Source organism: Protopterus annectens, chromosome 8.part0, assembly GCF_019279795.1.
Source record: "Protopterus annectens isolate FY-2018-M chromosome 8.part0, PAN1.0, whole genome shotgun sequence".
NCBI classification, from domain to species: domain Eukaryota; kingdom Metazoa; phylum Chordata; order Ceratodontiformes; family Protopteridae; genus Protopterus; species Protopterus annectens.
In genome coordinates, this window is record NC_056741.1 from 716,446,841 (window position 1) to 716,472,793 (window position 25,953).

Here is a 25,953-nt window from a genome sequence, read left to right on the forward strand (position 1 = left end):
CATTCTGCACCTTTCCCCCTTCTTCCTCTGCTCTCCAAAGTTCTGCTGAAAGTCAAACAGGACAAACCAAGAATTATTTTGATTGCTCCAGATTGGCCACGCCAACACTGGTACCCACTCCTGCACAGTGTGTCACAAATTTCGCAATGGCACCTGCCTCAGACACCTTCCTTACTGTCTCAGCAGGAGAACCAAATTCTTCACCCTCCACTCCCAACATTGAACCTTGCAGCTTGGCTAATCACTTAAATTCACCCTTGGCATCCCTCAGCAAACCTGTGATGAATGTCATCTTGGAGGCGAGAAGACCTAGTACTAGAAAATCTTATGCTGACAAATGGAAAAGATTCAATGCTTGGAATCAGTCTCAAGGAATGAGCACAGCAGCGCCCAATTTACCTCAGATTTTGCAGTACTTAATTGAGATGCTTCACAACGGCCTGTCTTTTTCCTCCATTAAAATCCTCTCCTCAGCCATTTCAGCTCATCCTCTGCTCAAGCTGTACCTCAGAGGGGCCAAAAATTTGAGACCAGCCAGGAGAGCTCCAACCCCTGCCTGGGACCTAACTTTGTATTGGAGAAACTCACTCTACATCCTTTCGAGCCAGCTGCTACTGCAGACTTAAAATTTCTTTCTTGGAAAACAGCCTTCCTTCTAGCAATCACTTCAGCTAAAAGGATATCCGAGTTACAGGCCCTTATGGCAGTGGAGCCTTTCATCATCTTTCATGTGGACAGGGTGTCACTCAGGACCAATCCATCCTTCATGCCCAAGGTGGTATCCAGTGTGGCTCTTAATCAGACCATTCATTTGCCAACTTTCTTTCCCAATCCACAGAACAAAGGGGAACGGATTCTGCATTCATTGGATGTGCGCAGACAACTTAGATTCTACTTGGACAGGACTAAACCCCGAAGAAAATCTGAACAACTGCTGTTAGCATTTGCTGCGGGGGCAGAGGGAAAAGCTATTTCAAAACAGACCATTTCTAAATGGATAAGCCATTGCCTTCATTTCTGCTATAAGCACCATGGAAAACCTGTTCCCCAGGGGATCAAATCTCATTCCACCAGGGCTGCATGTACTTCTGCAGCCTTTCTCAGAGGTGTTCCTACCAGGGATATTCTAGAAGCTGCTACCTGGAGTTCAAGTCATACTTTCACCAAGCATTATCATTTACGAATTTTCTCTAAATCCAGAACTGGCTTTGCCTCTGCTTTCTTGCAGGGCCTTATAGCTGGCCCTAATGCTGTATAAATTCATCCTCCCAACCATAGCTTTGGGAATCTACCCAAATGTAATGACTGCAACAGTGAAACTCGAAGAACATAGTACAGTTGTGTACACTTACCATAAATGTAGATGTTAGAGTGTATTCACTGTTGCAGTCCTGTTTACCCTCCCTCCAGCCCCCTGTTTTTCTCTACTTTCTTTTACTATGCTTAAAAGCCTTTTTGGTGTATTTGCTTTTGGTTGGAGATATATTTTTGTGTTTTTAATTTTATTTTGCTCCCCATTAGGGGGGCACCTGACATCTGGGGCAAGAAAAACTGATGTAATGGTGTTGGCTTCATGTTTTATACCCCTGACGTCATGGAAGAAAGGACAGCAACCGACGCAGGTCCCAAGACTTTGTTAATCAGGCCGACTGAGGGCAACCTGCCAGCAGATTACCCATATATAATGACTGCAACAGTGAATACAATCGAACATCTACATTTATGGTAAGTGTACACAACTGTACTTTTCATAAAATCCCTGTGTAAGAAGTTTCTTAGGCGTATGGGGAACTGTGTCAACTAGCCTTGAACCCTTATTCATCCTCCCCAAAGTTCCTGATAGATTTTCTATGATTGCAGCATGGGGAGCCTTGGGCTAGCCTTTCTTTTGAGCCTGTCATTCAGCCTGCCATCAACGTAGCCTGGAGGCAATCCTGCTGCACTGCTTTCCTCTAAAAACCTTTCTGAACATTCATGTAAATGGACAGAGCAGCTCTCTTCACCAAACATCCTAGTGCTGAGTCTTACGTGATCTCTTCAGATCATGATCAATCACAAAGACCTCAACATTTTGCCAGACAGTTTCCTAACAAATAGTTGTGAGCTTTTGACAGCTGTGGCAAGATAATGTACACTGTTATACCGTTTTGTTTAAGTTCCTTTACATTTTATTACCTGTCCAATTCTAGTCCCACTTGATTAGGAATGCAGCTGTGTAAGCTTTAGAATCTGTGGAGGCGGCAGGCTGTCACGTCTTTGGTGGACTTTTGTGATACTCTGGGTTTAAGGAAGATCTTCACAAGACTGTTTTCTGCTTCTGTTGTAGACTACTCTATTTTGCCATATCTTTGTGTGCTGATGCTTTAGCTTGGGCCATAAGCTTAAGAGAGTACCCTGCAGGGTTATGTGGCTACCACCTTCTTCTGGGTGGGGCTTTTCAAAGTTTGCTCACAAACTGCTCATCTTCCTGAGGAGGACTCTTTTCTTCTGTGGTAGACATTGGTGATACTCATCTAGTCATTTTCTTTCCTGTTCAAGGCAAGGATACCCAAAAGATGAGGAGTCCTCTCTGGCATCTGAAGGAGGTCTTTAAATGTCACGCGATCTTGTTCCATCTGTTGTTGGCAAAGCTAAATGGTGATTCCACTGTCTACCCCACTGCCAGTCCTGACTGTGGTCTGGAGCTGCCTGTGGGAGAACAGTTGTCCCTGTTTGGCCTGACTTCATAGCTGAGGACCAGTGGGGATATAGATGTTGTCACTGTTGGCCACATTGTGGACCTAACTGGTCTCACCCTAGAAGGTGCTGCACTGGCATTGCACTGGTGAGGCAATGCCATTGCAATGGCACTGGCATTTCTCTGTTGGTGCAGTCCAGACTTTACTGTAAGGAGGATCTCTGGAGGCTGTCCTAGTATTCTTTGTCCCCAAATGATGGACTGCTTTCATGTCCTTCTTTTATTTAAGGGGGATGCTATCTCCCCTGCTTCATTCTGATAGCCATCTTCAGTGGTACACTTCCAGTGCCAGATTCTGGCAGCCATGTTTAATAGTTCACTTCCATTGCCAGGTCTACTGGTCCTCTAATACCACCAGACTAACACCGATTTCAAATGAGGCCGATGTGTATCTTAAGCATTTCCTGTAGGAACAGTGCTGTCCTCCATCTACCAAAGTTTTTTTCAGTTTAATGCCTATCCTTATGTAGTTTTGCTTTGTGGGGCAAAAGTGAGACCATGCGTCATCTCACTCCACCTCCACTGAAACTCTGCCTTATTCCAACCTGTCCCCTCTTAGACTACACCCTCCCCATACAAGTTCCAGCCTGTAGCAGTGGACTCTGAGGTGCGAGTGCCTTCAGGGTCACTACTCTTCAGGGTCTTTTTGCCCACATAACCTCTTTCTACCCCAGTACAGGCACACCACCATCCGTCCCTGCTGGTCTTTCAAATGCCTGAGCCACTAATCAAACCTGGCTTGCCTGGTCTGTGGTCAGAACTTTATCCCTCTGTGCTACTGTAGCAGTCGCTTTGATCTCATTCTTAATTTCATTGACTTCAACCAGCCTGTACCACTGGAAGCCAGATGAGTAATCAAAGATTATTTCTGCAAAGTACTCTATGTTGACTTTTCCATTTCTGTACTATTGCATGAACAAGAATTTTGTGTCACTGGGTGCGAGGACCTACTCCAACAAGTTTGGTGAATGGGGGGGAGGGGTTGCTTCCTCCCTGACAGAAAAAGCTTGGTTTGTGATTCTCTGAAATGGTTTTCAGCAGTGTGTATTCATGGGGTTCTCCATTTAAAGGAATTTCTTTCAATTAATCATTAACTTTTGGCACATCCACATTTGCAGAAATGGTCACAAAGATGAGTCATTAGGCATCAGTTCATGGAGAAAGTGTTTGTCTTCTGCCCTTACTCTTCTTTGAGGTTTTGCCATGTGATGTAAGCTTTGTAATAGAAGGATCTCCTTGTGTTTGTGTCCTGAATGACTGGCTTTCTTGTAGCTTCATCCAGGGTCTCCTGGAGATGGCTCTTTTCTGGATAGTTGCTTGGAAGAAGTCCCTGGGCTAACCATATATTAGAGTTGGTTCTTCCTTTTGAGTTCTCAGGGGATTTAATTTATCAGGTCAAAGCTGGCCAGTTCTTTCCGTCGAAGAGAGCCCAGAAGGTCAAAGTTCAGTGCCTTGGCATATTTGGTGAAGATGCAGTGCATTGGCTAGGCTTGTACACTGCTTCACCTTTTGGTCTCTGTGGAAGCCTCTATGTTTTTGGAGCGTTTTGCACACACAGAAATGTAGGTGTTGCAGTAAACTGTCAGGTCTAAGTGGTTTCTGGGCCACTACTGCTGTTTTCCTTTGTCTTTAAGCTCTTTGTGTCAGCTGCTAGAGTGATGGTTAATCCTGACCAACCTACTTGTTTTTTTTTCCATCCTGCACCCAAAACCGTTGTAGCTGTTAATGATTGTTGCTTTTTCAGGATGAGGAACTTACTTAGGTTCCCAGAGAGTGCTGGGAATGTATTGCTATTGAATGGTGGCCCGCAGATGAGCATTTGGAGCTCAGGGCAGTGCATGTAGCCCTGAGCACTTTGGAGAGTCATCTGATTCTGATGTTTCTGTTTATTTGTTTATATAGCTAGTCCTTTGTTACAATATGTCAGTTAAGGAGGCACATGCTTGTCTGGGAGTGAATTGTAAAGGAAGAGGTACTGTTCTTAGCAGGGCTTGGAGAAGTGAACACGGAAGTGGACACAATCATACTTGAATGCTTCTGATGGAGCTGTGGAATTATAGGCCTTTTCTTTTCCATTTTTTTCAAAAACTTGGATACTCAGGATTCCCATGTTTGGCGCATATTATAATGCAGTTAATTTCTCCTCTTGTCATGGATTCACTGCATATGTAGAGGTTGAGTTGGACAAATCATCATCTGTGGCAGAGATATTTCTTGCATAGATTTTCACCATTCCTAGTGAGTCTTTTTCTCATTACAAAGATCAGTAAAAGGTCAAATGTCAATTTTATTGTTCTCAGGTGTTTACAGAAGAGTGGTTATGACTGCATAGTCCCTACCAATGTAGTATGTTGCTAGCCATGGCCCTTCATGCTATTGAAGATAAATACTGGCTTCATATCAATGCCTGGCTCCTGATTTATACTTCTGATTCTGAAAACTTTAAAGCCCATGATTTGAGAGTTGATAGAGGCTATTAGGATGCCTTATATTAGGCAGCCTTATGCTGTATTGTCAATTTGGATGGCTAGGGACCCTACACTGCCTGGTGGTGTCATCTTCTGAGGTACCCTTTTGATGCATCTTGGATACCTGTTGTTTTGGCTAACCATTTTCCATGGTCAGGATGCATAAACCTGCAATTACTACTCATTATAACTTTATGGAGGGCAGGATTGTGGCTCAGCACCAGTTGGCCACACAGTTCATTGAACAGGTGCTGTCATCATTCTCCTTTGAAGAAACCTTCTTCCTGTAATAGGACTTAAAATACATAGTTGGTAGCTTTGCTCATCCACTGTCTTAGGCTTTGAGGTTATCAATGTTAAAGTTTGTAATTTGGAAAGCATTTCTTGTGATGATCACCACCTCTGCACTTAGCTCCACTCTTTAGATCTACTCTGGATGAAACGGAGATCTAGTGTGGTCTTTCCTTTGAGCCCAGTGGTATTGAAATCTGAATTGGAAATGTCCTTTCCTTTTTGGTGGTTATCACGTCTGCCTTTCAGGTGCTTGAACTTAAAGACATTAAGTGTAGAGAATTACTCTGGTCCTTCATATTGATCTGGTCTTCAGGATGGATTCAATTTTTTTTCAAAAGGTATTTTTAAATGCTTTGGTGAATCAGTTCATTGCTCTCCTAGTATTCTTTTTGGCAGTAGGAACTAGAAAAGAGAAAGGGCTCTTCTGTGTCTGGGTGTGTACCCTTTTCTTCTCTCTTACGTAAAGCAGTTGCATGAGTTTAAGAAGGTAGACTTGTTATCTCTAATATTTTGTAACTACTAGGGAAACTGTTTCCAGTGGATTGCCATTTGCATTTTATTTTGGTATTAGGCAGCTGTCCACCCACTGATATATGCTGCATTCAGAGTTTACTCTACTTGAGGAGTAGCTGCTTCCATTGTTTGCTTCAAGTATTCTCCGCTCCAGTGTGTGCCACAGGTAACTCATCTTTACACATCTTCACAAGTGTTATTGTCTCAGTCATGTGTCAGGGATCAGGCGATATTTGGGAAGTCTGTATTCCAAGACTGTCATATCAGAGCTGTCAGCCTGTGCACTCATCACTCTCCATTCCTAGTGGTAGCTGCCTGGGTTTTAGTCTAAACAAGGATTTTTCAAGGAAGAGTCCTTATTTAAATATGTTCTTACCATATTGGATGGTCTTCAGAAGGAATCTCCCTGATGGCTCACGTACACCTTCCCTCTTTTCTGTCTTTGTTTATACATCTGTCTCCTCTTGGTTTCAGTGTTGGAGTTCTTGGCAGGTCAATTAGTATTTTTTGGTTCTTCAGTCAGTATCTTATTGGTCATTACTTGTTAACAGTCCAACTGAAAATTTTGATCATCATGTCTTGATTTGTAGGAAACTGCTCATTAATGCCTGCGGGGCATACTGACATGCACAAGGTATGGTAGCAATCATTTGTGTCATATATCTGGTATGTTGTCATACTGTGAATTAGAATGGACATGTTTGCCCAGTCATGATTAGTGGATGGCATGAAGTTAACCAAGTGTCCATCTTGGATGGTCTTTGTCATAGATCTTACATAGATATTTACCATTCCTAGCCTGAACATCTTAATGCCACTTCATTATCGGTGAAACAGGGTCTAAAATCTTAGTGTTCAGAAAGCTTTCAAGTACTTATATCAGGTAAATTACAAGGCATCATTAGCTTTTAGCCTCATGTATTTAAAAGTAAAATACTTATTTTAACTGAGGTGTTTTTCTTCCATTCATTTGCAGATTACCCACTCAGTGCAGCACTGACTTGCAGGAGAGTCAAAGCCTTTTCCAGTGCACAATTTCTGCATTGCATTAAAACAACTCATGAAGTGTGCACCAACCCCTCACAAGCGGCCCATACATGCACTGTCACTTGGCAAGCATACACACCTATGGCACACCCTTGAGATGTAGAAAGAAACATCCCATCAAAAATTGAGATGAATATGCAGACTGTACAGAAGGCACCCTACCCAAGAACTGAACCAAAGAGCCAGTTGCTATGTTGGCACTGGTAACTTCTGTAGCTCTTTGGCTGTCCTGTGGATTTCATGCCTGTAATAATTTATTGCCTTCTGGATCAAGGGATTATAACACTTAGAATCATTAAGAGTCTGTTGTTTATATGAAATTGCATTGCATTTGATGTGTGTTAAGCTGGGCATTGCCTAGAAATGCTTGAAAGTACTGGACAGTGTTTTAAAAACTGTTTTGTTCCTCAATTTCATAGTGAGTTGCATTATGAGTTTATTTGTTTCAGCTTATTTTAATTGTAACTCCTGTGTCTTGTCAAGGTTGTGGATTCTCAAAATGATTTGATTTTTATGCTATGTTTTGTAGTCAGTACGATTGCTGTATTTTTTCCTTGGAATGTTTGATTATAATTTCATTTTTATTTTCACAGATTTTCAGCACAGTCTCTTGGGGATCCCAACTCATGAACAAGGTACTTTTTTATGTTACTCAATTTTCCCATATACTTCAGTTATCTTTCATCAAGTCCTTAAATATTTACTGCTATGCTTAAGAGATATGTTAGTAGATAATTTTTATCAACCACTAAAATATGAACTGAAGTATAGCTTTTTCCAAATGCATATACAGTGCTTTGTCATTACGTTGGTAAAATTGTTTGGGCCCTAACAAACATATGTCGTCTTAAAGTAGCAGAAATGTTTCCATTACTTAAAACTTCACATATATTGTCATCTAATATGCCTTTTCGTTTTTAATTATACTGTGATTGTTCTGAGCCTCTAGGTTGTTTATTGCGTCATGGTCTTATAAATTTTGTTCAGGCAGACCCTAAAACATATTGAGTCCTTGCCTATCCCTTTGCAGTTGTTATTACTGATTTATTGCGAGTAGCTAGGTTGCAAGTGTAATGGGAACAAATTTGATGGAGTTCCACATCTGAGTCCTTCTGGAGGTCATTGGGTTGCAGAAGTTGCATTGTAAGTCGTGGAAGTTTGGGGATTCTCTCTGTCTGTATAAGAATCTTCCACCATTGCAGACTTGGAAGAATGTAGAATTCCCCATTGGGAAACTGATCATCAGATTTTTATACTTCAAGGTTATTTTCAAGCTTATGAAATCCACTGTGGAGAAGCTAGCAGCCTGCCTACTTTTTAGCATGTTGTATTTTTTTTTGGGGGGGTGGGTAATTGGAAGAGATGAATCTTTAATTTCTTTCAACTCTTCAGAGGGTCGAGGGGACAAACGCACTGTGTGCAAGATGTCAGGGACACAGTCGAGATGTTCGATCGGGAGGTAGTGCACTGCTTGCATTCAAAATTGAATACTGATCATGTATTAGCAATCAGGGCTGAAGCACTTCGGTGCAGTATAGGTGGTAATTAAAATGTAACAAGGCATTTAAAGTTTGTAGCAATTAACTTGCTAAGTTTAAAGCAAAGAAACGTTTTTCCCCTCTCAAGGAAAGTACAAAAGGCTCAACTGTCTGACTTGCTGGCTCATGAGGTTTTTTTTTTTTTTTTTTTTTTTTGCAAAACAGACAGGATATGCACTATGCATTAGGTGAGCAAGCTGGAGCTCTGTTAAAACCACCCTGAAAGAAGTTATTAGTGTAGCATGGAATCATTTGAAATCCACAATAAGTAAAGGTCATACTCCAGTCTAACCAAAATGGACCTCTAGTTTAAATAGATATGCATGACTGAACTGTTTTATTAGCTTAAGTAATATAAGTACTGTATCACCATATTTAAATTTTATATTCTGTGCAATCCTCAGTTATGATGTACTTGTTATTTTGGCACTGATTGCTGATGCATTCATTTTATAGATATTTGTTTACAGGGTACTAGTAAACTAGCCTGATGTCAGTATGTGCTTACATTCAACTTTCATTAACTTGCCATTGTTAAGCATGTAAATCCAAATTTCATATTCAACTTTTCTATTGATTTTAATCTCATGTCTGATGTAACATTGCTCCTTAAACAAGAACAAATACACAACTTAACTATTTGACATAATTTAAGACAATGAATTAACTAATGACCATATTAGTTTATTTTCACAATATCACATATCCTGACAATAAGACCAGTGACCTCATACCTTGTATTGCAGTCTGCTTTGTAAATAGGATGTTTGTTCCATGTTAGTGTTTTCTTCAAGATCAGTTTCCATTACGGAATCATATACAGCCAATTTTTTTCCCCCTGGAGTTCTCTTTTTAACCTCGTAACAGTTTTCAGTTCCATTTTTAGCGATGGTAACCACCTTTTCAAACTCTGTTATTAATGGCTTGTATCTGTTTTTAAATTTTCTAGCTATAGCTTTCTTAGCCACTGTCAACACTAACGTTAGGAACACTATCACCTCCTTTATACGTGGTATTTTGCATCAACTCAACAAAAACATCTCTAGGATTAAGAAATATCTTCCCCCAGTGATCCTCTGTAGTATCTTCTTCACTCGTTCATCCCATGCTGTTTTTATCTTTACTCACTGTATTGTTTTCTCAAATCTAATACTGTCTTATATGCTGTACATGTTACTCTTTTCCAGTCTGCTATTTCTGATGATCTTCGTGTTTCACTGTTGCAGTCATCCCATTTGGGTTATCTGCCTGCAGGTAGCCCTCAGCCGGCCTGAATACCAGAGTCTTCGGATTTCTGCGTTGGATGCTGTCGCTTCTTCCATGATGTCATGTCATCAGGGGTATAAAACATGCAGCCGACGCCATTACATCAGTCTTTCTTGTCGTGCAGTGCTCGAAGCAGAAGCAGTTCGCAAGTGCCGGTCGGCCGACAACTGAAATTTTCATTTTCGAGTTTCAGACCCGAAGTTTTCAAAAAAGATAAGTACCCCGTTGGGGATCCATGATGTTCATCGTGCATACAGCTGCAGTCATAACAGATGGGTTCTCCTGCCGTCAGGCTGGTCCTCGGTCGGCCGAATTCCAAAGTCTAGGTATGGCGTCGGTTGTTGTCGCTTCTTCCCTGACGTCAGTGCGACAGGGGTATAAAGGAACCAGCCGACGCCATTTTCTTCAGTCTTTCTTGCCGCGCGGTGCCCGAAGCAGAAGCAGTTCGCAAGTGCCGGTCGGCCAGCTCCTGAGATTACGAAAATTTGGAAACTGAAGTCTTCTTAAAAGCTAAATACCCCATTGGGGAAACTTTTCTTGCCTCAGACCGATGTCAGACAAAGTTAATAATTGTATTTCTTGTGGGAAGCAAATACCGCATAAGGATTTCCATTCCCTCTGTATTCCTTGTTTAGGCCCAGACCACGACGTCTCGGTCTGTCGCTTTTGTGCTACATTCGACAAACGCACTATTAAGCGTCGGGCGGAGTTCGCCCAGCATTATTTTGGGAAAGCATTTAACTATACTATGTCGTCGGGTACTCTGACTCTGGTTTTGTCTAAAAAACACAAAGACAAGGACCGACACTCGAGGTCCGCGGCCTCTACCGACACCACTCCAAAGCCGACTACACGTGGTCCGGTTCTCAGCGAGGCGCCTACGCAGCCCTTGATTACCGACGACACATCTTTGGTGGTGTCTCCTTTGCCCGAAGTCGCAGGCTTCTTGGCCCACACCCCGACTACAGATACCGAAGCCACTCTGGGCGTTGAAACACAGAATGTGGACAGGTCCACCTCCACTCAAGGTGTCTTCAGACCTTCCTCTTCTTTCTCCATCAAGGCTTTCACCAAGTCTAAAGCAACCATGCACTCTAAGAGATCAGCTACACAGGGCCCATCTCCAGGCCCCATGCCTAAGAAACAGATGCTTAAAATGGCCGAGGATTTAATTACTCTAATCAGAGGTTCTCAGCCCCCTCTGGACAAAAGGCCCAGAGTGGAGGAAGATTCCCCCTCCTCTGATCAGGGCTCCATTATTTCAGAACACTCTGATGATCAGGAACAGTCTTACTCCCCTTTTGAAGACTCTGATGCGGAGGAGTCTATTCCTTCTGTATCCGCCGGCGCCCCCGAGGATTACTCATTTGGGGAAACTTTGCATACCTTAAGGGAACACTTCCACTGGGAAGGCCAGGATTATTCAGATTCCAAGAAAAGGCTCAGGAAATTTATTTTGTTACCCCAGCACAGGCCTCTGGCTATACCTCCTGTCTTGGACATCCTAGATGATGTTTACTCGGAGGCCTGCCTTAACCCGGACTCTCTACCTCCAGCTCCAGTTAAGCCTGACAGGTACTACAGGGTTCCTGACTCACACCAATTTCTATACAAAAGCCATGCTGCTGACCTAGAAGCCATCTCACAGGGGCCCAAGGGAGTTAAGGCCTCCATTGCCAAAAATCCATTTCCTTCCGAGAGAGATTCCAGATCCTTAGAAAGGCGGGGAAAAAAGGTATATACCTCGGCTACCTTGTCCATGAGGGCCTTAAACTGTCAGTTTCATATGCTAAAATACCAACAGTTTTTGTTATCACAATTGAAAAGTAAAATGTCACAACCTGAACAACCAGACTTGAAGGAGTTGCAGGATTTGATGCATAGTGCAGAACAAGTGGGTAAGCATACCTTACAATGTGGTTTTGATGCTCTAGAGGCCTCATGTAGAGCTGCTTTTACAGGCTCAGTCATACGTAAGCATGCCTGGCTCAAGGAACAAGCCTTGCCTGATCATGTCAAAGCCAAATTACTAGACGCCCCTCTTCAAAAGGATGTACTATTTGGTGCTAATGCTGAGGAAGTATTATGGAAAATGGAGGAAAAGGCTAAATCAATGCAAACTGTGAAAGAATTTCTGCAGGTTCAACCCCCATGTTTTAGTAGAAATTGGCCTTCCAAAAACTGGTCCTTTCCTGCCACAGATAGACCCCAAAGAGGCAGATACAGGCGCCCGAGGGGCAGAGGACAATCACAAGGATCGTATAGAGGCAGACAATGGCAAGCTCCTACACAAAGAGGTGGTGAGGACAACTCGCAATCTTTCAGAAAGCAAACCCAATGACTTTCCCCTTTGCATGCCAACCAGGTCTCAAATGGCAGCCCCCTTAGGAGGAAAGCTGGCATCATTTTCAAAAAATTGGCATGTTGTCACAAAGGACAAATGGATCCTGGACATTATAAACAGAGGCTGCAAATTCCATTTTCATACCCTTCCAAAAATGAGAGGCATGCCAAACCTGCCACACAATCAAAGGGCAGAGGCACAAAGGCAAATTACAGCTCTCATAAACATGAAAGCTATTCAAGAGGTACCTACGCACGAACAAGGTCAAGGTTTTTATTCCAGGCTATTTCTGGTGCCAAGGAAGGGAAAAGATTGGAGACCTATTTTGGATCTAGCCATCCTAAACACATTTCTACTCGTACCAAAATTCAAGATGCTCACTCTACAGCAACTTCTTCCCATGCTGGGCAAGGAGTCTTGGCTGGTAACATTGGACCTCAAGGAGGCATACCTGCATGTCCCAATCAGACAAAATTGCAGAAGGTACCTCAGATTTCTTGCAGGTTCAACCCATTATCAATTCTCTGCATTGCCCTTTGGCTTATCTACTGCACCCAGAGTATTCACGAAATGCCTGGCATCAGTAATTGCCTACTGCAGACTTCAAGGGATACAAATGTACCCTTATTTGGACGACTGCCTGATCCAAGCGGACAGCAAGCACATTCTTCTGAAACATCTGGCTTATGTAATAATGTTATTAAACTCTCTGGGATACACAGTCAACAAAGAGAAATCAAGGCTAATACCCTCTCGGAAGATCATTTTCCTGGGTGCCAATTTGGACACAAACACACAGATGGCCTACCTCACGCCAGAGAAGCAGGGGCAACTAATTCAATACTTCAGAACACTGGCAAATTGCATCAGGCTGACTGCAAGGAAAATCCTGCAGGCTCTGGGATTCATGGCATCTTGCATCTTACTAATCCCATGTGCAAAGCTGCATATGAGAAAACTACAATGGTACCTGAAAAACATATGGTCTCAACACAGCCACAGTTTGGAAACAATAATACCACTAATTCCATGTCTGCAAAAGGAATTTCTGTGGTGGGCTGAAGCATGTCAAACAAACACAGGTCTTCCATTCAGCAAGCCTCAAGCAAACCAAGTCATCACAACAGACGCCTCGGACTACTTGGGGCGCACATGACAGACCGGTGCATTCAGGGCAAATGGTCCCAAAAAGAAAAGCACCTTCATATCAATCAAAAAGAAATGCTAGCAGTAATAAATGTTATTATAGCTTTCAAGGACCTTCTACAACCAGGTCAACTATTGATAAGAACGGACAACACCACAGTTATGTGGTACATAAACAAACAGGGAGGAACACATTCTTATCCCCTATGCAGACTGGCCATGTCACTTTGGAACATGGCTGTGGACTTACAGATGGAACTACAAGCACAGTACTTGCCAGGCAAGGAAAACACACTGGCAGACAACCTAAGCAGGAATATGACAGATCCACATGAATGGAAATTGCATCCAAAGGTTTTTACAGAAATAATACAAGAATGGGGAAGGCCAGACATAGATCTCTCTGCCTCCCACAAGAATCATCAATTTTCAAAATTCTGCTCAAGGATCTTCCATCCAAAGGTCTGGAGAGTGGACGCTTTTTCCTTCAGTTGGACATCAATGACAGTTTATGCCTTTCCTCCTCTTCCTCTGTTGCCCAAAGTTCTATTTAAGCCCAAAGCAGACAGACCAAAGATGATCCTCATTGCTCCGGACTGGCCAAGGCAACACTGGTACCCACTCCTGAGGAGCCTGACGCATTCCCCACCATGGACCCTGCCTCTAATGCCTCTTCTTCTGACTCAGCACAGTTTCAAAACTCTTCACAGCCAGCTAAAAACACTCAATCTAGCCACATGGAAGATTCCTTAGCATCACAACAGGCCCTACTCTCCAAGGAGGTGCAGGATGTCATTTTGGAGGCCAGAAGGCCATCAACTAGAAAAGCTTACTCCACAAAATGGAAACGTTTTTGTGTCTGGAATGAGAAAAATGGCCAGGATCCTGGAAAACTGAATTTACCTCAAATACTACAATATTTGGCTGAACTGCTAAGCAGTGGACTGACTTTCTCCTCCATCAAAATCCATGCATCAGCCATTTCTGCAGAATACAACACTGTTCCACCTTTATTCTCTCACCCTCTCCTAAGGCAGTTCCTCAGAGGGGCTAAGAATTTAAGGCCTCCAAGAAAACAACCAATACCTGCTTGGGATCTTAATTTCATACTGGAAAAACTGACCTTGCCTCCCTTTGAGCCAGCTGCCTCATCAGATTTGCAGTATTTGTCCTGGAAAACAGCTTTCCTTCTGGCTATCACCTCAGCTCGTAGAGTTTCAGAACTACAGGCTCTCATGGCCGTCCAACCTTTTATCATCTTCCATCAGGACAGAGTTTCCTTACGAACCAACCCGTCCTTTATGCCTAAAGTGGTATCCAGGGTGGCTTTAAATCAGGCCATACATTTACCTACTTTTTATCCTAATCCTCAAAACAAAGGGGAGAGATTACTACATTCCTTGGACATCCACAGACAACTGCCTTATTATTTGGACAGAACAAAGCCTTTCAGAAAATCAGAACAGCTCTTTGTGGCCTATGCGGTAGGAGCTCAAGGGAAGCCAATTTCCAAACGGACAATCTCAAAATGGATAGCCCACTGCATACGCTTTTGCTATTCCTTTCATGGCAAAACTGTTCCTACAGGCATTAGGACTCATTCCACCTGGGCCACAGCCACCTCTGCAGCATTCCTCAGAGGAGTCCCTACCAAGGATATTTTGGAAGCAGCCACTTGGAGTTCTGTGCTACCTTCTTCAAGCACTACAACCTACCATTATACTCAAAATCTAGAGCAGGCTTTGCCACTGCAGTCTTGCAGGTCATTTTGGCTCCTCCTAATTCCACCTGGTGCCTACCACCTCTTTCTTAGCTTTGGGATTCTACCCATCTGTTATGACTGCAGCTGTATGCACGATGAACATAGTACAGTTTTGTACCTACCATAAATGTAGATGTTCGAGTGCTAATACAGCTGCAGTCCAGGTTTCCCTCCCTCCCTCCTTCCCTTCTTGGGACAGGCCTATAGGCTAACACATCCTCATACAACTTGATTGGGGTATTCATTTATGATGTATTTGCTTGCAACTACTGTATTTTGATTATGTTGCACTGCATGATTACACAAATTTATGTATTGCCTTCCTTCTGGGGGCACCTGACATCTGGGGCAAGAAAAACTGAAGAAAATGGCGTTGGCTGGTTCCTTTATACCCCTGTCGCACTGACTTCAGGGAAGAAGCGACGACAACCGACGCCGGACCTAGACTTTGGAATTCGGCCGACCGAGGACCCGCCTGACGGCAGGAGAACCCATCTGTTATGACTGCAGCTGTATTAGCACTCGAACATCTACATTTATGGTAGGTACAAAACTGTACTTTTCTTGCTCAAACCAATGCCAGAAAAAATTAATAATTGTCTTGCGTGTGGAAAGCAAATACCTCATAAAGATTTTCATTTTTACTGTGTCACCTGTTAAGGCCCAGACCACGATGTTCCCTCACTGTCAGTTTTGTGTCTTCTTCAACGCCTGAACTGTTCATTGTCGGTTTATTTTTGTAGCTAAATACTTTCGTTCTTGATCTCCATACTCTGAAATAGCTTCGTTAAGCCATCCGACTACCGATCTTCCGAAAAAACGTAAGGATAAAGACAGAGATAGACCGCATAGGTTCATAATTGCCAATGACGCTTCCGTTAAGCTAGTCACCAGTCTACCAGTACTCATTGAGGCGCTTTTTCTTCCCATGATACCCGCTGCTACAGATTCGCAGGCCTCTGCTGAGACCCATTTGGAGTCCGGTATGCCGCGAGATGCTTCTTCGACTATGGAACCTGCGTATGTCTCTATCTTGGATGGTTACGGAGCCGCTGTGCAGGCACTGGCTTCTGAGAGTGTATTCAGACCTACAGACTTTCATATTAAACCGACAGCATCGTTTTCAACTAGAAATACCGAATTCCTCAGGCCTAAAAGTCTCACTACGCCTAGAAAACCGACAAGCAAATCGATGACTCAGGCTCATATGCCTCAAAAACAAATGCTTAGAATGGCTGAAGACCTTATTACCTTAATTAGGGGAAGCCAGCCTCCCCCCTCTAAGAGACCTAGAACCGATTTTCTTTCTAATTCTTCTGATCAGGAATATGATATCTCTGCTACTTCTGATTACCAGGATTTGCCGTTATCTACTTATGAGGATTCTGATGCAGAGGATTCCATTCCCTCTACTTCTCCTCCAGAAGATTTTTCTTTTGGTGAAACTTTGCCTACCCGTAGGGAGCATTTCCGCTGGGAAGGCCAGGACTATTCTGAGTCCAAAAAGAGACTTGGGGAATTCTTACTCTTGCCTCAACACAGGCCTCTAGCTACTCCTCCTGTTTTGGCTATTGTAGATGGTTTTCTTGGAATCTAGCCTTACCCCAGACACTTTACCTCCAGCTCCCAGAAAAACCTGACCGGTACTACAGAGTACCTGACTCTCACAAGTTCCTCTTTAAGAATCCTACTGCAGATCCAGAGACCATTTCCCAAGGACCAAAAGGCATTAAGGCTACTGCTGCCAAAAACCCTACCCCTTCTGATAGAGATTCTAGAGCCTTAGACAGATGGGGTAAGAAGGTTTACACTTGGGGCTCTAAATTGCCAGTTTTGTATGCTAAAGTATCAGCAGCATATTATGAGACTACTTAAACAGAAAATTATGTTGATTCCTGAATGTACTGAACACAAAGACTTGCAAGATTTAATGCATTCTGCAGAACAACTTGGAGAACATACTTTGCAATGTGGTTTTCATGCTTTCGAAGCATCTTGCAGGGCTGCCGTCACTGGATCTGTACTTAGAAGGCATGCTTGGCTTAAGGAACAAATCCTGCCAGATCATGTTAAAGCTAAATTACTGGATGCACCCTTAAACCAAGACCGCCTTTTTGGCAACAAAGCAGAGGAAGTCTTCAAAAAGATGGAGGAAAAAGCTAAATCTATGCAAACTGTTAAAGATTTCCTACAAGTACAGCCTTCCAGATTCAGTAAGCATTGGCCTTCAAAGAACTGGTCCTTTCCAGTCCCTTCCAGGCCTTCTCAGTCCAAACCTAGCAACAGCAGACCACCAAGACTTCAGTCTCAGGCTGCGTACAGATCTAAGCAGTGGGGGGGCTCCCACTTCCAAAGCAGGTAGTAGTAAGCCACCCCCCTACGGAAAAATGGCACAATGACTTAACCTTAACCCTTCCAAACCCTGCTCAACTACTTGCTCCCTTAGCAGGAAAGCTCGCTCTGCATGCAAAAAAATGGGAACTCATTACCAAGGACAAATGGGTTTTAAACATAGTTTCCCGAGGATATAGATTCCACTTCCAGACACTACCAACCCCAAATGGTTGGCCAGACCTCCCCCCCCAAATCAATGGGCAGAGACCCAACAGCAGGTCCTCTCCCTTTTCAGTATCAGGGCTATTCAACCTGTCCCAGCAGAACTAAGGGGACAAAGATTTTATTCAAGACTGATGTTCTTCATCTCACATTGCTGCAGTCCTAACACTTGGGGTAGTCCGCTGTCCCAGTCGGCCCGAATACCAAAGTATAAGGCTGACGTCGGTCAAGGCGCATTTGTCTGACATCAGGACGTCAGGGTACAAATGCGCATGACCGACGTCATATCCTCTGTCTTTTTTGCCGCATGGTCCGATGCAGAAGCAGTATTGCGAGTACAGGTTGGCGTTCTGAAATTTTCTGAAGTCGGAGTTTCAGACCGAATCAAAGTTGGCTAAGTACCCGTTGGAATATTTTGGTTTTTTCTTGCCTCAGTATTTAACGGATGTCAGAAAAAGTGAATAACTGTATTTCTTGTGGGAAACAGATACCTCATAGAGATTACCATACCTTGTGTATACCTTGCTTAGGGCCTGAGCACGACGTTGTTGGCTGTCGCTCTTGTGCTAGATTTAACAAACGCACTATTAAGAGAAGATTAGATTGTGCCAGGTTAGTTTTGGGAACTGTTGTAATTACAACATCCCGCCGGATGCTCCGACGCCCGCTTCGTCTAAAAAGCGCAAGGACAAAGCAGCGAAACCTAGGGTGGAAGAACCGTCTGTCCCGGACATCGGTTCTTTAGAGGGCTCGGTGGAGCCGGTGGTTCTACCAGAAGTTCCTTTGGATTCTCAGGGAGAGACTTTACTGTTACAAGATGTGTCCTCTCAGGAGGTAGGCCAGGCTGAAGGGGCTTCTCAGGTACCTGTTCTCCCCTCCCTTCCTAAGGTGGTTAGGCCCTCCCCTTCTGTTTCCAAGGCTTCTTCTAGAGGCAGGCCAGGGTTAACTTCAGTGGGGGTCTTCCCTAGTTCTTCAGGGTCTCTGCCTAAGAAACATATGCTTAAAATGGCAGAAGATTTGATTACTATGATTAGAGGTTCTATGCCCCCCCTGATAAGAGGCCTAGGGTGGAACCTGAGCTTGAGAGTTTTGAGCAGTGTTCGAGGCTTCTGAGTCTTGGCTGAAGACTTGCAGCAGTATCCTCCTTATTCTGGTTTTGATGTAGATGACTCTACACCTTGGCTTCTCCTCCTGAGGATTTTTCTTTTCAGAGACTCTTCATTCCATGAGGGAGCATTTTAAATGGGAAGGTCAAGATTTCTCTGATTCCAGGAAAAGGCTTAGGAATTTTTGTTTCTACCCCAGCATAGGCCTTTAGCTATACCTCCTGTTCTGGATGTGGTAGAGGATGTTTTTGCAGAGGCTTCCCTGAACCCTGATTCTTTGCCTCCTGCCCCAGTTAAACCGGATAGGTATTATAGGGTGCCTGAAGCTCATAAGTATCTTTTTAAGAGTCCTAGGGCAGACCCAGAAACTGTTTCTCAGGGCCCTAAAGGTGTTAAGGCTTCTGTTGTTAAAAATCCTGTTCCTTCTGATAAAGAGGCAAGGGCTTTGGATAGATGGGGAAAGAAGGTGTATACTTCTTCCACTTTAGCCATGAGGGCTTTGAATTGCCAGTTTCACATGTTGAAATACCAAAATTATCTCCTTTCACAATTGAAGTCTAAGGTAGATGCTCTGGCGGAAGGTATTGAGTGTAAAGAGTTGCAGGATTTAGTTCATGTTTCTGAACTGGTGGGTAAGCATTCCTTGCAATGTGGTTTTGATGCTGTACAGGCCTCTTCGAGGGTGGCAGCCACTGGTTCTGTTCTTCGCAGGCACGCCTGGCTGAGGGATCAGAATTTAGCTGAACATGTAAAGACAAGGATTTTAGATGCTCCTTTACAATCTGATGTGTTGTTTGGTGCGCCTGTGGAAGCAGTTTTAAAGAAAATGGAGGACAAGGCTAAGTCTATGCAGACTGTTAAAGATTTTTTGCAGGTTCAGCCTCCAAAGTTTAGTAGAAATTGGCCTACTAAGGGGTGGACTTATCCTTCTTATGATTCTCAGTCTAGGGGTAGATCTAGCCGTGGTAGGGGCAGAGCTCAAGGTTCTTTTAGGCCTAGAACAGGCAGTTCGCCTGCCCAGTCTTCTGGTGAGGGCAGGGGTCAGTCCTTTCGTAAGCAGACCCAATGACTTGCCTTTTCAGCTGCCAGAGCCTTCTCGTCTGGCAGCACCTTTGGGAGGAAGGCTGGCACTTTTCAAAGAAAATTGGAGTGTTATTACCCAAGACAGATGGGTATTGGATATCGTTCACCACGGTTACAGGTTTTATTTCCATACTTTGCCTCCTTTCAAAGGCATGCCAGACATTCCTCCTATACAAAGAAAAGAGGCTCACAAGCAAATTTCTCTGTTACTCCAGATAGGGGCCATTCAGCCGGTTCCTGTGCCAGAAAGGGGCCTAGGATTTTATTCTCGCCTGTTCCTAGTACCAAAAAAGGGGAACATGTGGAGACCAATTTTGGATTTGTCTATCCTCAACACTTATCTGGACATTCCCAAGTTCAAAATGTTGACGTTACAACAGCTTTTACCTCTGCTGGGCAAAGATCACTGGATGGTAACTTTAGATCTCAAGGAGGCTTACCTTCATGTGCCTATCAGACTCAGTTGCAGGAAGTATCTGCGTTCTCGACCTGCAACTTCCCACTATCGGTTCTCTGCCTTGACCTTTGACTTACCTACTGCCCAGAGTATTCACAAAAGTTCTGGCTCCAGTTGTAGCTTTCTTCAGGCTAAAAGGAATACAAATCTATCCTTACTTGGACGACTGTCTGATTCTGGCTCAAGAAAGGACGAGCTTCTTCAGCATCTGGAATATGTGATAGCAGTGCTAAGATGCCTGGGGTATTCTGTGAACGAAATAAAGTCCAGTCTAGTACCCTCTCAAGACATGTGCTTTCTGGGTGTGAGACTGAATACAGCAGCCCAGATGGCCTTTTTAACCCCGGACAAACAAAAGAATCTTTCCCTTTACTTCCATCAACTATCTCTTCAGTCCGGGCTGACTGCAAGGACAGTCGTTCAAGCCTTAGGGTTCATGGCATCTTGTATTCTGGTGCTTCCCAATGCCAAACTGCATATGAGGAAGCTGCAATGGTATCTAAAAATGTATGGACACAGCACTGCCAGGATTTGGACACTGTCATTCCAATAATACCTTGCATTCAAAAGGAATTTTTGTGGTGGGCTCAGGAATGTCACCTAAACAAGGGACTCTCTGTGACCCGGCCAGAGGCGAGTCAGTTTCTAACGACAGATGCCTCAGACATAGCTTGGGGAGCTCATCTGAATGGAAAGTGGATACAAGACAAGTGGCCTGCCAGACTACAGCATCTACATATCAACATGAAGGAGATGTTAGCAGTCCAGTTTGCATTAATGGCTTTCAAGGAGTTACTTCTTCCAGGGCAGGTGTTGATTCTAACAGACAACACAACTGTCATGTGGTACATCAACAAGCAAGGGGGAACACATTCTTATCCTCTATGCAGGCAAGCAATAATTTTGTGGGAGACTGCGCTCAGCTTGCAGCTAAATCTTCAGGCAAGGTTTCTGCCAGGCGCACAGAACTCCTTAGCAGATGTGTTAAGCAGGCAAATCATGGATCCCCACGAGTGGAAACTGGATCTTCATGTATTTCGGAAATTGACAGTGTCATGGGGAACTCCAGACATAGATCTGTTCGCTTCTCCACTAAACCACCAGCTGCCAAAGTTTTGCACCTAAAAGGTTTCATCACACAGCTTGGAAAGTGGATGCTCTTTCGTTCAGTTGGGAAAATCTTCATGTGTATGCCTTTCCACCTCTGCCTCTCCTCCCAAAGGTACTCCTAAAGGTCAGACAAGACAAGCCAAGGATGATTTTGATAGCTCCAGATTGGCCTCCGCAACACTGGTACCCATTACTGAGGAATCTGGTAAGGAAGCCGGCATGGCCTTTACCTTTAATTCCACACCTTTGTCTCAGAGGGACGGTCATCTACTCAATGTCAAGCTTCACTCTCTTCATCTAACAGCCTGGCATATTCTGTTTTGAACCACAGCAGGTCTCAACTTCCTCAACAAGTTTTGAATGTGATTATGGAAGCCAGAAGACCTAGTACACGTAAAGTGTATGCAGAAAAATGGAAGAGATTTTTATTTTGGAGTGCAGCAAAGGATTTGGATGTTTCTGAGCCTAATTTGAGTGTGGCTCTTCAATATCTTACTGAGTTATTGGACAAAGGTTTGTCTTTCTCTTCCATTAAGATTCATGCTGCAGCAATTTCAGCTCACTATGATTGTGACCCACCATTGTTTTCTCATCCTTTGTTCAAGCAATTTCTTAGAGGGGCAAAGAATATAAGACCCCCAGAGAGCTCCTACTCCTGCTTGGGACCTCAATTTTGTGTTGGAGAAACTTACTCTACAACCTTTTGAGCCTCTTGGCTACTGCTGAATTGAAATACTTGTCATGGAAGACTGCTTTTTTGTTGGCCATTACTTCTGCAAGAAGGGTTTCTGAATTGCAGGCCCTTATGGCGGTTTAGCCTTTTTTGATTTTTCATAAGGATAGGGTATCATTACGTACTAATCCTTCATTTATGCCTAAGGTGGTTTCTAGTGTGGCTTTAAACCAGACTATTCATTTGCCTACTTTTTATGCAGATCCCCAAAATAGGGGAAAAGATTTTGCACACTTTAGATGTACACAGGCAGTTGCGTTATTATTTAAGCAGGACTAGGGATTTTAGGCAGTCTCAGCAGTTGTTTGTTTCTTTTGCTTTGAGTTCTCAGGGCAGGCCTGTGTCAAAACAAACTATATCTAAGTGGATTGGGTTTTGCATTGCATTCTGTTACTCCCATCATGGCAAGGAGATTCCAGCTGGGATTAGGCCTCATTCCACTAGGGCTACTGCCACTTCGACAGCATTTCTAAGGGGGGTGGCAACTAAGGATATTTTGGAGGCAGCTACTTGGAGTTCAGTGCATACTTTCTCCAAGCATTACCACCTTCCTCTCTATTCTAAATCCAGGGCTGGTTTTGCCACTGCTGTGTTACAGGGCATTTTGGCAGCTCCTGCTTCATTATAGTTTAGCCATCCTCCCTTACCTCTGCTTTGGGATTCTACCCAAGTGTTAGGACTGCAGCAATGTGAGTTGAAGAACATAGTACAGTTTTGTACCTACCATAAATGTAGATGTTCGAAGATCCACATTGCTGCAGTCCAATACCCCTCCTTCCCCTCTGTGTTTAGGGGTGGTTGTGTGGGTGGGGTTCTATTTTGGTAAATTTGTATATATTGTACATATATTAGGTACAGGAGTGTTTGGTGTTTTTTGGTTTTGGCCTTATTTTTTTTTTAGGGTCTTCTGACATCTGGGGCAAGAAAAGACTGAGGATATGACGTCGGTCATGCGCATTTGTACCCTGACGTCCTGATGTCAGACAAATGTGCCTTGACCGACGTCAGCCTTATACTTTGGTATTCGGGCCGACTGGGACAGCGGACTACCCCAAGTGTTAGGACTGCAGCAATGTGGATCTTCGAACATCTACATTTATGGTAGGTACAAAACTGTACTTTTCTGGTACACAGAAAAGAAAACTCCTGGTGTCCTGTCCTGGACTTCTCTATTCTCAACACCTTTCTGGTGGTTTCAAAATTCAAAACGCTGACTCTTCAACAGCTTCTTCCTGTGCTAGCCAAGGATGCCTGGCTGGCAGCCCTAGTCTTAAAAGAAGCTTACCTGCACATCCCAATAAGAGAATCCTGCAGACAATGCCTACGTTTCAGGGCAGGCTCCATGCACTTTCATTTCTCTGTACTTCCCTTTGGCTTATGTACTGCTCCCATGGTGTTCACAAAGTGTCTAGCTCCAGCCATTGCATTTTGCAGGCAGAGAAATATTCAAATTTACCCATATCTGGACGATTGTCTGATTCAGGCAGAAAGTCAGGACTTGCTACTACAGCACCTGGCATTTGTAAAGAATCTTCTATCCTCACTAGGGTACACCATCAATGAAAAGAAATCTCACCTAGTACCTTGCCAACAGATTGTATTCCTGTGAGCACGCTTGAACACCACTTCCCAGATGGCATTCCTCACTCTGGAGAAACAAGTATGACAACCTACTTCAAACTGTTGGCCACAAAAACCCAGCTATCTGCAAGGAAAATACTGCAAGCCCTGGGGTTCATGGCCTTTTGCATTCTGCTAATTCCATATGCAAGATTGCATATGAGGAAACTCCAATGGTATCTAAAAAGTTTATGGTGTCAACATTCTCAGGACCTGGAAACAATGATTCCTGTCATTCCTTGTCTAAGGACAGAGTTCCTTTGTTGGGCAGAGGGCTGCTACCACAACAAGGGACTCCCTTTCACTATACCCCCTGCCGCCCAAACCCTTACAACAGATGCATTAGATTATGCATGGGGGGCTCACATGGCAGGGCAGTGCATTCAGGGTAAATGGAACTCGAGACATATGCACCTGCATATCAACCAAAAAGAAATGTTAGCTGTACAGAATGCCTTGACAGCCTTCAAAGACCTTGTTCTCCCAGGACAACTATTGGTAAGGACAGACAACACCACAGTTATGTGGTACATAAGCAGTGGGGAACCCACTCCTACCCTCTCTGCAGACTATCCATGGCTCTCTGAGCACAGCCTTGAGCTACCAAGTGCACCTACAAGCTGATTTCCTGCCAGGCAAACTAAATTCACTGGCAAATGACCTAAGCAGAAATCTCATGGACCCACACGAATGGAAACTAGAACCCAAAATATTCAACCTCTTGAGGAGCAAATGGGGGACCCCAGAGGTAGACCTGTTTGCCTCCCCTCAGAACTACCAATTGAACAAATTCTGCACCAGACCTCCCCACTGTCAAGCTTGGAAAGTGAGTGCCCTGTCCTTTACCTGGGAAAGCCTCTCAGTTTATGCCTTCCCCCTCTGGCTGTCCTTTTGAAAGTTCTACTAAACATCAAACAGGACAAGCCAAGAACAATACTGATTGCACCAGACTGGCCACACCTGCATTGGTACTCCCTCTTGCGCAGTCTGACACTGCTACAACCATGGCACCTGCCTCAGACCCTTTCCTTGCTGTCTCAGCAGGCGGGCCAGATTCTGCACCCTCAACTTCAAACCCTGAACCTAACAGCCTGGCTAATTCCATGAGCTCTCCTCTAGCATCCCTCAGTAAGCAGGTGTGGAATGTCATTCTGGAGGTAAGGAGGGCTTAGTACCAGAAAATCCTATGCTGAAAAGTGGAAAAGATACTGCTCCTGTAGCCAGGCTCAGGGGTTGGCCACAATGGTGCCCAGCTTACCTCATATTCTAGAGTACTTAACAGAGATGCTCCACAAGGGCCTATCCTTCTCGTCAATTGATTCATGCCTCTGGCATTTCAGCACATCATAATACTGAGCCCACCCCTCTTCTCTCACCCCTTGCTAAAACAATTCCTTAGGGGGGCCAAAAATTTAAGACCCCCAGGAGAGCTCCCACTCCAGCCTGGGACCTTAACTTTGTATTGGAAAAGCTCACTCTTCCCCCCTTTGAGCCAGCTGCAACAGTAGAGTTGAAATTCCTTTCTTGGAAAACAGCCTTACTTCTAGGCATCACTTCAGCAAGAAGAGTGTCTGAATTACAGGCCCTCATGGCAGTGGAACCCCTCATTATCTTCCATACGGACAGGGTTTCCCTCAGGACTAATCCTTCCTTTATGCCCAAGGTGGTGCCTAGTGTGGCCCTAAACCATTCCATTCATTTGCCTACTTTTTTTCCCTAATCCACAAAACAAAGGTGAATGGATACTGCACACTCTGGACGTGCACAGACAACTTAGATTGTATTTGGACAGGACTAAGCCTGTCAGAAAATCTGACCAGCTGCTAGTTGGCTTTGCTGCAGGGGCAGAGGAGAAGGCCATTTCAAAGCAAACCATTTCCAAATGGATAGTCCATTGCATTCACTTCTGCTAAAAGCACCATGGAAAACCTACCCTACATGGGATAAGATCACATGCCAACAGGGCTGCATCTACCTCTACGGCATTTCTCAGAGGAGCCCTACCAGGGACATCCTGGAAGCTGCTACCTGGAGCTCTGTACATACCTTCACCAAGCATTACCACCTGCCTGTCTTTTCCAAATCCAGAGCTGGATTTGCCACAGCAGTCTTGCAGGGCTTAATAGCTGGCCCTAATGCTCTTTAACTACCTCCTCCCTTCCTTAGCTTTGGG

General features: G+C 44.0%; 1 protein-coding gene across 2 annotated transcripts in view; it reads left to right on the top strand.

The window, feature by feature from the left end:
* Positions 1 to 25,953, top strand: part of ASH1L (ASH1 like histone lysine methyltransferase) — a 3,741,676-nt gene that overhangs the window by 2,278,620 nt on the left and 1,437,103 nt on the right. For both annotated transcript variants that reach the window (XM_044080164.1, XM_044080163.1), the window contains exon 17: positions 7,653 to 7,694. In XM_044080164.1, the coding sequence (XP_043936099.1) occupies positions 7,653 to 7,694 (42 nt within the window). The remainder of the gene's footprint in view (positions 1 to 7,652; positions 7,695 to 25,953) is intronic.